The sequence below is a fragment of the Oncorhynchus keta genome, chromosome 8, assembly GCF_023373465.1.
Source record: "Oncorhynchus keta strain PuntledgeMale-10-30-2019 chromosome 8, Oket_V2, whole genome shotgun sequence".
Lineage (NCBI taxonomy): Eukaryota > Metazoa > Chordata > Actinopteri > Salmoniformes > Salmonidae > Oncorhynchus > Oncorhynchus keta.
This window is the reverse complement of record NC_068428.1, coordinates 26,721,089-26,737,191: the sequence shown is the minus strand read 5'-3', so window position 1 is coordinate 26,737,191 and position 16,103 is coordinate 26,721,089. Positions and strand designations below refer to the sequence as shown.

The window sequence follows — 16,103 nt, the reverse complement described above, 5'->3', positions numbered from 1 at the left end:
GGAAGAACAGAACAGAACAGAGAAAGGAGAGGAGCAAGACAAAAAAGGACAGAGAGAATTAGACAGGTCAGCTCAGCACTCTTCCTCAGATCCTAAGTAAATACTTCCACACACATTCCTTCACTCATCTGATCATCCTCCTCCCCACTGAATAAAGCTACTTTCTCTTTTATCTGCCGTCTGTGTTATGCAAGGCCATCATTAGCCCTGGAAAACAATGTCTTGCATAACCTAGCAGAGACAGACGGAGTCTACATCCCAAATGGAACACTATTCCCTCTATAGTGCACTACTTTTGACAAGAGCCCATAGGGCTTTAATTATTTTTTTAAAGTAGTGCACTATGTAGGGAATAGCATGCCATTTGGGAAGCAGCCAAGACTGGTGAAAGCTAGGGAAACAATGGGAGGATATGTGGACAGCCACTAATGTCACAGTCTAATTCAAACCACTAAGATGCAGACTTTTCCAAATGTACTTTGTTGGAGCAGAATAAATGTGTGTTGACCAACTTGTAACATGAGAGGTGTGTGTGTGTGTTCGCAAACCTGTAACATGACAGGTGTGTGTGTGTTTCTACCTGCTCTACATAAGTCTATAGTAAAAATCCTGACTGCATATGCAGGTATGTGTGAGCATGTGTGCCTATGTATATGTGTGAGAGCATGTTCATTTGCAAGTGTAGTCTTACTTGCAGCCTGACGGCGTGTTCATGTTTCCTCTTCATGTCGTTGATGTGCCAGGCCACTCTCTGCATGGTGTCTATGGCCTCCTGCACCACCTCATATGTCTCTGTGTCCTTCTCCAGGTGGTTGGCTATCTCCTACAGGGGACAGAAAACACACCCAGTGTTAGAGTGGGTAATGTACACGGATAGCTGTACGTTAGACTGGGTACCATCTGTTTCTGCAGTAGCCAGCTATGTTGGCCCGGTATTTCTTGGCAGTAGGGTTAGCTTGTTCAAAAATAGACTGGTGGCTAACTTTACATACAGTATATTACAGTACATACAGTTCTTTGAGGTCTGAGTGTTTGGCTTATGTGGGGTTTTGCTCGTGTGATGTAGGTGTCAGTGTGCGTGTGTGTGTGTGTGTTTAGGTGTATAACTGACGTGCAGCAGTAGGTGGTACTTGAGGATCCTCTGCACTGGCTTGAGCAGGTAGGAGCCCAGAGGCAGGGAGTGTCTCAGAGATTCCTGACGCTCCCGGAAAAACTTAGCCAACACCTTATTCCTCATACACTCAGTCAACACAGCCACTGACCTGCAGAGAGAGAGATGGAGGGAGAGAAGGAAAAATAAAATATGATATTAATCCTAGGAAACAATGACAGATATTGTAGCCCAATTAAATTACAGAATGACAGATCCCACACACACAGTCCTGTCTTAGGGAACGGTGCAAGGTCATGCAAGGTCAGAGTGTTTGTAAGTAGATGGATTGTGTCGAGGTACAGATCTGGGGAAGGGTACCAAAAAACCCTCTGGAGCATTGAAGGTCCCCAAGAACACAGTGGCCTTAATCATTCTTAAAATGGAAGACGTTTGGAAAAACCAAGACTCTTCCTAGAGCCGGCCAAACTGAGCAATCGGGGGAGAAGGGCCTTGGTCAGGTAGGTGACCAAGAAGCACTCCACCAATCAGGCCATTATGGTAGAGTGGCCAGACGGAAGCCACTCTTCAGTAAAAAGCCACATGACAGCCCGTTTGGAGTTTGCACCTAAAGGACTCTCAGACCATGAGAAACAAGATTCTCTGGTCTGATGAAACCAATATTGAAACCTGGCACCATCCCTACGGCGAAGCATGGTGGTGGCAGCATCATGCGGTGTTATTCAGCGGCAGGGACTGGAAGACTTGTCAGGATCGAGGGAAAGATGAACGATGTACAGAGATCCTTGAAGAAGACCTGCTCCAGAGAGCTGAGGACCTCCGATTGGGCCAAAGGTTCATCTTCCAACAGGAAAATAAACCTAAGCGCACAGCCAAGACAACGCAGGAGTGGCTTCAGGACAAGTCTCAATGTCCTTGAGTGGCCAAGCCAGAGCACAGACCTGAACATGATCGAACATCTCTGGGGAGACCTGACTATAGCTGTGCAGAGACACTCCCCATCCAACCTGACAGAGCAAATACAGGTGTGCCAAGCTTGTACCATCATACCCAAGAAGACTCAAGGCTGTAATTGCTGCCAAATGTGCTTCAACAAAGAACTGAGTAAAGGGTATGAATACTTACGTAAATGTGTTTTTTTCTTTCATGAATTTGTAAAAATTCTAAAACACTTTTTATGGGGTATTGTGTATAGATTGATGAGGGGGAAAAACAATTACATCCATTTAAAAAAAAGGCTGTAACGTAACAAAATGTGGGAAAAGTCAAGGGGTCTAGGGCCTCCCGAGTGGTGCAGTGGTCTAAGGCTGTGCCACTAGAGATTCTGGGTTTGAGTTCAGGCTCTGTCGCAGCTGGCCGTGACAGGGAAACCCATGGGGCGGCTCACAATTGGCCCAGTGTCGGCCGGGTTAGGGGGGGGGGTTTGGCAGGGATGTCCTTGTCCCATCGCACACTAGCGACTCCTGTGGCAGGCCAGGCGCAATGCACGCTGACACAGTCACGAGGTGCACGGTGTTTCTTCTGACACATTGGTGTAGCTGGCTTCCAAGTTAAGTGGGCATTGTGTCAAGAAGCAGTGCGGCTTGGTTGGGTTGTGTTTCGGAGGACGCACGGCTCTTGACCTTCGTCTCTCCCGAGTCCGTACGGGAGTTGCAGTGATAAGACAAGACTAACTACCAATTGTATACCATGAAATCAGGGAGAAGAAGGGGTCAAAAAAATGAAAAAAGTCAAGGGGTCTGAATGCACTGTATGTACGCATGTGTGTGTATGTGTTTGTCAACCACCCCCTCACACAGCTGGTGACCTTAGCTAACGACTGGTGACCACACACACACACACACACACACACACACACACACACACACACACACACAGTAGGAACCGAGGCTGTAGATGTATCTCCGTCATTCTGAGCTCTCAGGTTGGGTTTCACAGAGATAACAATGTGAGCCCTGTGGAGAGCTACACTGGAATGTGGACACACACTATATTTAACTACTTAAATAATCACCATCAACTACTAAATAATCACTTGTCAGTAGTAGCATAATGCACAATGCTAAAACAACACTTCAGACATGCCGCAGCCAATGGTGTACAGCGTGTAATGTGTCACAACCATTATGAAATGCACTGCTCTCATTAGGCTTCATTGTGAAGAATTGTCTCACATTTTCGGCACCAAGACACACCACATGCACACACGCACATGGTTTCCTATGACAAGACGTTGTTCACACAAGGTGAAATAAAACATTAAAGCCAGCCACTGAGTATGATAAGGTGGCGGATATAATACCCATCTGTCAGAATAGGGGCTGTAACTCTGTCAACAGGCTCCCTTTCAAATAAATAACTAAATAGAGAGGGAGATGCAGACAGGCTCCTGTTGGGTTGGGATGTATATCAGGGCTACCCAGAGAGAGAGGCTGGGGTACTGTAGCTCTATAAAGACAGTACAAAGATATAAGAAACTCTGGGAATCAAGAACTTGAAGGTGAGATTCACCTGTATGCAAAACCAGATCACAAGGAGGAAGATTATACTTCTATATATGTTCATACTACACACAGACTGTCAAACACGCACCAGAGGAGGTTGGTGGGAAGAGCTATAGGACGACGGGCTCATTGTAATGACTGGAATGTAGTCAAATGTAGTTTCCATATGTTTGATACCATTCTATGTATTTCATTACAGCCATTACAAATTAGCCTGTCCTCCTATAGCTCCTACCACCAGCATCCTCTGACACACACTCACACACAATGAGTGGGGCAGACTACACGGAGTATACAAAACAAAGACCTGCTCTTTCCATGACAGACTGACCAGGTTAATCCAGGTGAAAGCTGTGATCCCTTATTGATGTCACTTGTTAAATTCACTTCAATCAGTGTAGATGAAGAGGAGGATACGGATTAAAGAAGGATTTCTAAACCTTGAGACAAGACATGGACTGTGCATGTGTGCCATTCAAAGGGTGAATGGGCAAGACAAAATATTTAAGTTCCTTTGAACGGGGTATGGAAGTGAGTGCCAGACGCACTGGTTTGAGTCTAGAGCTGCAACACTGCTGGGTTTTTCACGCTCAACAGTTTCCTGTGTGTATCAAGAATGGTTCTCTACCCAAAGGACATCGAGCCAATTTGACACAACTGTGGGAAGCATTGTCAATATGGGCCAGCATCCCCGTGGAACGCTTGACACCTTGTAGTTCATATCCCGACGAATTGAGGCTGTTCTGAAGGAAAAAGGGTGTGCAACTCAATATTAGGAAGGTGTTCCTAATTTTTTTGTACACAGTGTTACATGTAGATAACTTTGTTAGAAAGAATACTATATTTCCCTTGAAAGAGTGATGCACAATGTAAAAAATGGCTCAACTTATCACATAAGTAGAATATAACTTTGTCCACCCAAATATAGAATTTAACTTTATTGTCCACCCAAATATATAGACAATAGCCTTTGATTTTACCACACAAGTACCATAAAATAATCTGGTGTCAGAAGTCATAGTTGAGGTTGCTTACCTTGGATAGTTGGTGCAGTACTGAGTGTAAATGTGGAACTCTTCACTCTGGTTAAAGAAAGACAAAATATTTACATTAATGTTACATTAGCATCAGTCCCTGATCAAATAATTACATTCACGTTACATTGGCATCAGTACCTGAAATCACTCATACCAGTAGCAGCAGCAGGAGGAAATAAACTATTCTCCCTAGAACCAACCTAAATTCCTCTATTGACTAGACAATTTTTAGAACCTTGTAAAATGTGTGCCAACAGGGAAGAGTGAGTGAGTTTCCAGTAAATGGAGTGTTTGTGTCAAGGGGAAGGGGGCAGGTTACACTGGGTGAGTCAGTGGTCAAGCGTTCCTGAGGATAGATTAAGGAGGTCTCTCACATCAGTTTAAAGGCAAAGAATGAAAGTGAACCTTGATTACAAGTATCCATGTCTTAAAGCTTCAATCAGCAGTTGAAACGGTAACAAAGCGTTCTCTCCGCCCGTTTCGGTAAAAAGCTGAGGGACGGGGCTGGAGAAATGTAACCACTCTCAAATTCATAGTTCTCAACTTCTCAGCTATGGATGCAAGGACTGACCATCCATGATATCACATGTATAGTTTTAACCATGTTTTGAGGCTATACTATACAAGTGTTTGTTTACATTTATTTTGTGTACAAACATTGGAATAAAACAAGCTTATATTTTGGTTTCTGATGGGGTACGACAGTTGAACTAAGCTCATGAGGACTTTATAAGTAATATCTTGAAGAATCAGTGGGTACATATCATTAATTTATGAGTACCAAAATGTATGTAGCAACTTCTGATTGACCCTTTAAAAGGCAATGTTGAGCGCTATATGCTGTGGACACTGATTTTCCCATCCCCACCACTTTAATTTGTCCGTTTCCACCTCTCATGCCTCCCTGCACTTCAAAGACATCAGAGGCAGCATGACTTATCAAAGCTGGAATGAACCTCGCTCTCCTCCCTATCCCTTTTTCTCTACCTCCATCACGCTGAATGTCTCTTCTGTTCACGCTCTTTCACTCTTGATCACAGTCTCTCACTACTTATGCCATTACATATCTTCTACCATCTCTCCCTCTCTCATGTTCCGTCTCTAGCCTTCATATCCCTCTCCATCTCTCCATACCCTCCTTCCTTTGTCATCCCCCTCCACTTGCTGTCGAGCATTCACATGACCCTAGAGTTGCGTAACTGATAATAGCCCTGGTCCGTGTTCATCATGTGTCCATAAATACTCTGGGTTAGGCCAGAAACAGGAAGTGGACAGTTATCACAGGAAACAGCATCATAAACACAGAGGAAAGATGACTGGGGAGCTGTCTGGTTCCTGTGGCTCTGCATATGAACACTCATACTCTACAAACACATATACCGTACACACTCGAGAACAAGTGATGCCCTCAACACACACGGGCATACAGTCACAAAGGTACAATTATAGAAATACAGCAGAGGCCACACCCTTCTATTCATACCAAAAATAACTCCCATGCACGCGCCCGCACACACACACACGAATGAAGACACCCCTTCACATTTGTGGATTCGGGCAATTTCAGCCACACCCGTTGCCGACAGGTGTATAAAACCGAGCACACAGCCATGCAATCTACATAGCCAAACATTGGTAGTTGAATGGCCTTACTGAAGAACTCTGTGACTTTCAACGTGGCACCGTCATAGGACGCAACAAGTCTGTTCATCACATTTCTGCACTGCTAAAGCCACCCCAGTCAACTGAAAGTGATGTTATTGTGAAGTGGAAATGTCTAGGAGCAACAAAGGCTCAGCCGCGAAGTGGTAAGCCACACAAGCTCACAGAACGGAACCGGCGAGTGCTGAAGTGCGTACAAATCATCTCACGGAGTTCCAAATGTTCTCTGGAAGCAAGGTCAGCACAATAACTGTTCGTAAGCAGCTTCATGAAATGGGTTTTACTGTCCGAGCAGCCGCACACAAGCTTAAGATCAACATGCGCAATGCCAAGCGTTGGCTCGATAGGTGTAAAGCTCACAGACGTTGGACTCTGGAGCAGTGGAAACACGTTCTCTGGAGTGATGAATCACGCTTCACCATCAGGCAGTCTGAAGAACAAATCTGGGTTTGGTAGATGGCAGGAGAACGCTACCTGCCCGAATGCATAGTGCCAACTGTAAAGTTCGGTGGAAGAGGAATAATGGTCTGGGGCTGTTTTCAATGGTTCGGGCTAGGCCACTTAGTTCCAGTGAAGGGAAATCTTAAACACAACATTGTAGACGATTCTGTGCTTCCAACTTTGTGGCGACAGTTTGGAGAAGGCCCTTTCCTGTTTCAGCATGACAATGCCCCCATGCAAAAAAGCGAGGTCCATATAGAAATTATTTGTTGAGATTGGTGTGGAAGAACTTGACTTGCCTGCACACAGCCCTGACCTCAACCCCATTGAACACCTATGGGATGAATTGGAACGCCGACTGCGAGGCAGACCTAATCGCCCAACATCAGTGACCGACCTCACTAATGCTCGTGGCTGAATGGAAGCAAGTCCCCGCAGCAATGTTCCTACATCTAGTGGAAAGACTTCCCAGAAGAGTGGAACGGTGGGACCAACTCCATATTAATGCCCATTATTTTGGAATGAAATAAAATGAAACTTTTAGTACACACACACACACACACACATACACATACATACATACATACATACTATACATACTATACGTGTATGTGTGAACACACACACACAAACACTGCCTGGAGGTTCTCCGTGGGAAAAGCAGTAAATTGAAGAGCAGGCTTCTCTTTAGTCTCTAACAGTCTGCCACCAGAGAGCCAGCTAAACACAACCAGATGTCCCACCAATACACACACACACTCCTAATACACACACTCTCTCCATCCTAACATGTACTCTGTGACCCAAAAACAGCAAACCAGTCACAGAAATAGAACAGATCTATAAAATATTGCCCTTGTAAAAGTAAATGAACTCATCCACTATATATGGGTCTCAACCCATAAATATATATATACACACACTGAGCATGCACCCTTGTGGGGCCCCAGTGTTGAGGGTCAGCGAAGTGGAGATGTTGTTTCCTACCTTCAACCCCTGGGGTCGGCCCATCAGAAAGTCCAGGACCCAATTGCACAGGGCAGGGTTGAGACCCAGGGCCTCCAGCTTAATGATGAGCTTGGATAGTCTATGGTGTTGAATTCTGAGCTGTAGTCAATGAACAGCATTCTAACATAAGTAGTCCTATTGTCCAGATGTGTGCAGTGTGATGGCGATTGCATCGTCTGTGGACCTGTTGGGGCGGTATGCAAACTGAAGTGGGTCTAGGGTGGCAGTTAAGGTGGAGGTGATATGATCCTTGACTAGTCTCTCAAAGCATTTCATGATGACAGAAGGTGAGTGCTACGGGGCGATAGTCATTTATTTCAGGTACCTTTGCCTTCTTGGGTACAGGAAAAATGGTGGCCATCTTGAAGCATGTGGGGATAGAAGACTGGGATAGGGAGCGATTGAATATGTCCGTAAACACAACAGCCAGTTCGTCTGCGCATGCTCTGAGGACCCGGCTAGGGATGCGGTCTGGGCCAGCAGCACTGTGAGGGTTAACACGTTTAAATGTCTAACTCACGACAGCTACAGAGAAGGAGAGGGGGCCCGCAGTCCTTGTTAGCAAGCAGTGTCGGTGGAACTGAAATGATCCTCAAAGCAGGCAAAGAAGCTGTTTAGTTTGTCTGGAAGCAATTCGTCGTTGTCCGTGACGTGGCTAGTTTTCTTTTTGTAGTCTGTAATTGCCTGTAGATCCTGCCACATACACAGTGTCTGAGCTGTTGAATTGCAACTCCACTTTGTCCCTGTACCGACATTTTGCTTGTTTGATTGCCTTGTAGAGAGAATAACTACACTGTTAATAACTACATGGCCATATTCCCAGTCCTCTTTCCATGGTTAAATGCAGTGGTTCGCGCTTTCAGTGTTGCACGAATTCCTTCCATCCATCTATGGTTTTTGTTTAGGGTAGGTTTCTAATAGTCACAGTGGTGGCTAATAGTCACAATCCGGTGGCTATACCGACTCAGACAACATATCCGGAGAGAGCCATGTTTCCGTGAAACAGAGAATGTTACAATCTTTGATGTCTCTCTGGAAGGCAACCCTTGCCCTAATTTCATCCACCTTGGTGTCTAGAGACTGGACATTGGTGAGGAGTATATAAGTGTGGTTCCCACCGTGAAGCATGGACGAGGAGATGTGATGGTACTTTGCTGTTGACACTGTCAGAGATTTATTTATGAACCAATGCAAACTTAACCAGCATGGCTACCACAGCATTCTGCAGCGATACGCCATCCCATCTGGTTTGTGCTTAGTGGGACTATCATTTGCTTTTCAACAGGACAATCACCCAAAACACACCTCCAGGCTGTGTAAGGGCTATTTGACCAAGAAAGAGAGTGACTGAGTGCTGCATCAGATGACCTTGCCTCCACAATCACCCGACCTCAACCCAATTGAGATTATTTTGAATGAATTGGACTGCGGAGTGAAGGGAAAGCAGCCAACATGTGCTCAGCATATGTGGGCACTCCTTCAAGACTGTTAGAAAAGCATTCCTCACGAAGCTGGTTAAGAGAGTGTGCAAAGCTGTCATCCAGGGGAAGGGTGGCTACTTTGAAGAATCTAAAATATATTTCGATTTTGTCAACACTTTCTTGGTTAATACATGATTCCATGTGTGCTATTTCATAGTTTTGATGTCTTCACTATTATTCTACAATGTAGAAAATAGTAAAAATAAAGAAAAACCCTTGAGAGTCCAAACTTTTGACTGGTTTGCGCACATGCACGCACACACACCAACCAAAGTATATCCAGTACATTGGGTCCTCCTGATTGAGTCCTAAACCACAGCAGGCATTTACACAGTATGTAGGCGTGTGTGTGTGTGTGTGTGTGTGTGTGTGTGTGTGTGTGTGTGTGTGTGTGTGTGTGTGTGTGTGTGTGTGTGTGTGTGTGTGTGTGTGTGTGTGTGTATGCTATTTAGCAGATGCTTTTATCCAAAGCGACTTAGTCATGCGTGCATACATTTAGCATATTGGGTGACCCCGGAAATTGAACCCACTACCCTGGCATGTCAAATGCCATGCTCTACCAACTGAGCTACAAAGGACCACAGTAGAAACCCTGACATCAGAGACCTGGCCGTGTGGTGCCAGGACAAGTACCTCTCCCTCAACCTGATCAAGACAAAGGAGATGATTGTGGATTACAGGAAAAGTGGAGTCCACAATCAGAGGAGCATGTTGACAGCTTCAAGTTCCTTGGTGTCCACATTACCAACAAACGATCACGGTCCAAACACAATAAGACAGTGAAGAAGGCACGACAAAACCTATTCCCCCTCAGGAGACTGAAAAGTTTTGGCATGGGTCCTCAGATCCTCAAAAAGTTTTACAGCTGCACCATCGAGAGCATGGTATCACTGCCTGGTATGGTAACTGCTCGGCCTCCGACCGCAAGGCACTACAGAGGGTAGTGTGTATGGCCCAGTATGTCACTGGGGCCAAGCTTCCTGCCATCCAGGACTTCTATACTAGGCGGTGTCAGAGGAAGGCCCTAAAATTGTTAAAGACTCCAGCCACCCTAGTCATAGACAGTTCTCTCTGCTGCCGCACGGCAAGCGGTACCGGAGTGCAAAGTCAAGGTCCAAAAGGCTTCTCAACAGCTTCTACCCCCAAGCCATAAGACTCCTGAACAGCTAATCGAAGGGCTACCCAGACCCCTCTTTTACGCTGCTACTCTGTTTATTATCCATGCATAGTCACTTTAACTCTACCTACATGTATCTATTACCTAGACTAACCGGCACATTGACTCTGTACCGGTACCCCCTGGATATAGCCTCACTAGTGTTATTTTACTGCTGCTCATTAATGATTTGTTACCTTTATTTTTACATACATACATACATACATACATACATACATACATACATACATACATACAATTGAAGTCAGAAGTTAACATACACTCAGGTTGAAGTCATTAAAACTCGTATTCAACCACTCCACAAATTTCTTGTTAACAAACTATAGTTCTGGCAAGTCATCTACTTTGTGCATGACACAAATACATTTTTCAACAATTGTTTAAAGACAGATTTCACATAATTCACTGTATCCCAATTCCAGTGGCTCAGAAGTTTACATACACTAAGATGACTGTGCCTTTAAACAGCTTGGAAAATTACAGAAAATTATGTCATGGCTTTAGAAGCTCCGATAGGCTAATTGACATCGTCTAATTGACATCGTCTGAGTCAATTGGAGGTGTACCTGTGGATGTATTTCAAGGCCTACCTTCAAACTCAGTGCCTCTTTGCTTGACATCATGGGAAAATCAAACGAAATCAGCCAAGACCCCAGAAAATAAATTGTAGACCTCCACAAGTCTGGTTCATCTTTGGGAGTAATTTCCAAATGCCTGAAGGTACCGCGTTCATCTGTACAAACAATAGTACGCAAGTATAAACACCATGGGACCACGCTGCCATCATACCGCTCAGGAAGGAGACGCGTTCTGTCTCCTAGAGAGGAACGTACTTGGTGCGAAAAGTGCAAATCAATCCCAGAACAGCAGCAAAGGACCTTGTGAAGATGCTGGAGGAAACAGGTATAAAAGTATCTATATCCACAGTAAAGCGAGTCCTATATTGACATAACCTGAAAGTCTACTCAGCAAGGAAGAAGCCACTGCTCCAAAACTGCCATAAAAAAGCCAGACTACAGTTTTCAACTGCACGTAGGGACAAAGATCATACTTTTTGGAGAAATGTCCTCTGGTCTGATGAAACAAAAACAGAACTGTTTGGCTATAATAACCGTCATTATGTTTGGATAACAAAGTCACGGTAGTGGAGTGGCCATCACAAAGACCTGACCTCAATCCTATAGAACATTTGTGGGCAGAACTGAAAAAGCGTGTGCGAGCAAGGAGGCCTACAAACCTGACTCAGTTACACCAGCTCTGTCAGGAGGAAGTTTAAATTGTTTAAGGCAATGCTACCAAATACTAATTGAGTGTATGTAAACTTCTGACCCACAGGGAATGTGATGAAATAAATAAAAGATTAAATATATCTCTACTATTATTCTGACATTTCACATTCTTAAAATAAAGTTGTGATCTTAACTTACCTAAGACAGGGAATTTTTACTAGGATTAAATGTCAGGAATTGTGAAAAACTGAGTTGAAATGTATTTGGCTAAGGTGTATGTAAAACTTCCGACTTCACCTGTATGAAAATATATATATTTATTTTTACTGAACACTTTTTTTCTTAACTTCTTAAAGCATTGTTGGTTAAGGGCTTGTCAGTAAGCATTTCACTGTATGGTCTACACCTGTTGTATTCGGCGCATAACAACCTGCATTCGGGCAGGTAGCGTTCTCCTGCCATCTACCAAACCCAGATTTGTTCTTCAGACTGCCAGATAGTGAAGCGTGATTCATCACTCCAGAGAACGTGTTTCCACTGCTCCAGAGTCCAACGTCGGTGACAAATAACGTTTGATAATACAGCAAGGCAGAGATGGAATCTGTCATTTCTGCTCATCTTTGATCTGTGAGGACATTTTCTAAATTACATTACCAATCACTCCTGATATAACATAGATATAGATTAATAGTAGGGACATTTGTATTCGAATATTCATTTCTACGGGAATGTTTATATATTCCCATTTTAAACAGATTCTAACACTGAAAAGGTGTTTTCTAAATTAGATTCAAATATCCATGTCACGTTGTTACATTCAAAGATATACCATGACATTTCTAATGATTAATTAAATAAAACAAAAACCTTTCCAATGTAGTTATGACAAGCATGGTGCCTTCACGTGCGTAGCTTGTTGTTTATCTTGGCCAAAGAGGCTCAAGATAAATGTGTAGCAAGTGGAGTGAGAGTTCACTAATGCAATACAAGATGGAATCAAATCTTAGTGAAATGAGAAGGAGTAGGCTATAACAAGCAACCAATCAGTATAGCTGTTGTTTTATCTAAATGGGGTTGGAGAGAAAGCACAGCATGTGGCCTCAATTAGCCTGGCTAGCTATAGCTGGCTGGCTTTGCTATTTAGCTAGCTTCTCTAGGCTACTCCAGTCAAGACAGGCACTGTTATATGGGATGATAAATAACATTGTGGTTGCTACAAGTTAGCTATTCTTGGCATCTCTCTCCTTCCGTCTGCTCGCTACACACACAACATGTACTTTGAATATGCAACAATTCAGGATACTATTCGAACAGTGAAATTGTTTAAAACCCCCCCATCCCTAATTAATAGTGAAGTTTAGATAATCTCAGAACAGCAAGGCAGAGACGGAACCTGAGGATTTCTGCTGAGGTACCATAGATTTAGATATAGTACATCAGACTGTGCTGCTCATCATTATTATGATAGGACTAAACCATTATGGGATGTTATATAGTAATTGGTTTTGCTTCTGTATCGACCGGCTGGCACGCTGAGGGGTCTAGACTGGCGAGAGGAGCTATGGGTTAGGAGATCAGCTAAACGCTGAAGAGGACTGAAGAGGAAAGATTGTTTTCTACCAGATGATAAAACATTATGATCTTGTTTTAATTGCGCAACAGTGGTGCAGTCAGCATGTAGGGACCCATAAAGACTAGGCTGCTTACTCAACACATTTCACTGAAAGCAGGGTAAGGAACATAAGGACAGATAGACGATTACCTCCAAGAGGAGGAGGGGGGGTTAGGGATTTATGGTCTGTTTTTTCACTCCTTCAAACGCTTTGCCGAGTTTTGACTAAGTTGGGGGGGATTGTCTGCAATGAACAAATGTTTCCAGGCAGTTGTCTGGCTACTGACCCAACACCAATTCATGACCCACACACACACTACAATAATCAGGGAACGTTTCTAAACGCACGCAACCTCTATTGTATGGTCACGTAACAGTGATGGCACACACTAATTTGGATAACTGCAATCAAAAGAGTGTGCAGGATTGAATCTGTACTAAATATGTAAGTAAACACACATTTAACATGTGTAAAGTGACTGTGATAAGGCCACCTACAAACCACGGAGGCCCTTGATTCATTAATAGTGTATTGTAAAATATACTAAAGAAAAATATAAAACGCAACATGTAAAGTCAGCTTCATGTTTCATGAGCTGAAATAAAAGATCCCAGAAATGTTCCATACGCACAAAAAACGTCTTTCTCTCAAATGTTGTGCACAAATTTGTTAACATCCCTGTTAGTGAGGATTTCTCCTTAACCAAGATAATCCATCCACCTGACAGGTGTGGCATATCAAGAAGATGATTAAACAGCGTGATCATTACACAGATGCACCTTGTGCTAGGGACAATAAAAGGTCACACTAAAATATATAGTTTTGTCACACAACACAATGTTGTTGTGTGAAGCAACAACATGTGGATTAAGTCAAGGGGTATGAATACTTTTGAAGTGATTTGTTGTGGTATGGGGATGATGAATATGTGGAGCACGGACTGGGTAACTATACAAATTCAACAAGAGCACTATCGTACACACTGGCACAGACCGCAGTGAAATGACTAGTGTGTTTGTGCATGTCCAGATTACTGTGTACTTATGGTGGTATTGGTAGAGATATGTATGTTGAGTAAGTGTTAGTATGCAGTTATCATGAATCATTTAATGTAGAAAAGGATTGGAAAGACCAAACACAGTTATATATATATATACACACACACACACACACACACACACACACACACACACACACACACACACAGAGAGAGAGAGAGGGATAAGAGAAACGAGAGGAGAATATTTTTTATCTCAGGTGTTGAAGTATTACCATTAGCCCTCACCAGTAAATGGTGACTAGACATTTTGCCGGCCTTTAAATTTCCTCAGAAATTGTGCTTCTCTGTCAGTATGATGAAGTACAATTTTGGTTAGTTTGTAACCTAAATAATGTTGTGTGTGTTACATGTTCTGGAGTGTTTTTTGTTCCGAACCAGCTGTTCAGACAGGCTTCAACAAGAAAGAAAAAGAGGAAAGAAGAGAAAGAGACCTACCTTGGCTACGAAACACTCTGCAATGGCCACAGGGTCCGAATTACACGTTTCCAGGTCATGAAGCAGATCTCTGTAAACCCCAAAAATGATCACATCAGCATATCAGTACTTTAACCACTTGCACACCACACACTTAGTTCAATCATTGGAATACAAACTGAGAGTTACACACTTACCAAACTGCTCTTTGTTATAAACAGCAAAAATGTTCAGGAACAAATATAACTTGGGACACAGTATTAGGTCCTAGGGTACTCGGCTTACAACAAAAAGTCACTTCCGTGAATTGAAATAGGTTGTGTGTGTGTGTTCTTATTGGTTGATGGATATATGGTCAACTGGTGTAGCCATTGTTACATGTCTAGGGAATGAGGTCATTGTGACGGTTTGTAAGGAGTTTGTGTCAAACCAAACTCCCTCACTATGTGAATTCTCCCTAGGTTTTTCTCTCCCTCCCTGTGTTGCTGTGTGTCTTTATGTGACAGCTGACAGTCTGAGTGACTAGGCTTCCAGCATGGTTTTGAACATACACTCCTCAGATGGACAAAACAACGTTGATTGGTCACTGGCCCCCTCACACATCGACAGGTGAGACAAACTGTCCTCATTCTGTAGATTCTTTGGATACTGCACTCTGTGTGTGTGTGTGTGTGTGTGTGTGTGTGTGTGTGTGTGTGTGTGTCTGTGTGTCTGTGTGTCTGTGTGTCTGTGTGTCTGTGTGTCTGTGTGTCTGTGTGTCTGTGTGTCTGTGTGTTTACCTGTTGAAGTGGTAGATGTCTCGGATGTTCCCGAATAGAGAGCCTCTCTCCTCTGAGCTCAGTGCCAGACAAGACTGGTTACTGATACACTCCAGGTAATCCTACAGAGAGAGAGAAAAATATGTTTTGAGAAACAATGTATGTGACTTTATGCAATTGTACTTTCGACTTCTAAATGTATGGTTTTTTAAATACATTGCCAATTACAGAATATATTTCATGCCAATAAAGCATATTGAATTGAGTGAAAGTGAGCGAGAGCAACAGACACAGAGAAAGAGAGAGAGACAGCAACAGAGAGATATGGAAAGAGCGAGAGGGACAGCAAGAGGCAGCGACAGACAGAGACACGGAGAGAGCAAGGCTAGTTATGAACCCCACATCAAAGTGTTTTGAGGAATATCTCAACAAGTCATGCGAGAGGGACAGTATGACTGACATGCTCCCTGGCGTCATTCTACCAACCCCCCACCAACACGCACTCTGAACACACACTATGAACACACTCTCCACTTATAAAAACACAGCATCGTAAACACATACACTTCTCACACGTAATTCAACACACATTCAATCTGCTTTAGACG

General features: G+C 43.5%; 1 protein-coding gene across 1 annotated transcript in view; it reads right to left on the bottom strand.

The window, feature by feature from the left end:
• Window positions 1-16,103, bottom strand: part of LOC118376782 (pleckstrin homology domain-containing family G member 1) — a 163,163-nt gene that overhangs the window by 38,376 nt on the left and 108,684 nt on the right. The window contains 5 exon segments of the mRNA XM_052523927.1: window positions 692-823; window positions 1,112-1,262; window positions 4,651-4,697; window positions 14,759-14,828; window positions 15,517-15,617. Coding sequence (XP_052379887.1) covers window positions 692-823; window positions 1,112-1,262; window positions 4,651-4,697; window positions 14,759-14,828; window positions 15,517-15,617 — 501 coding nt within the window.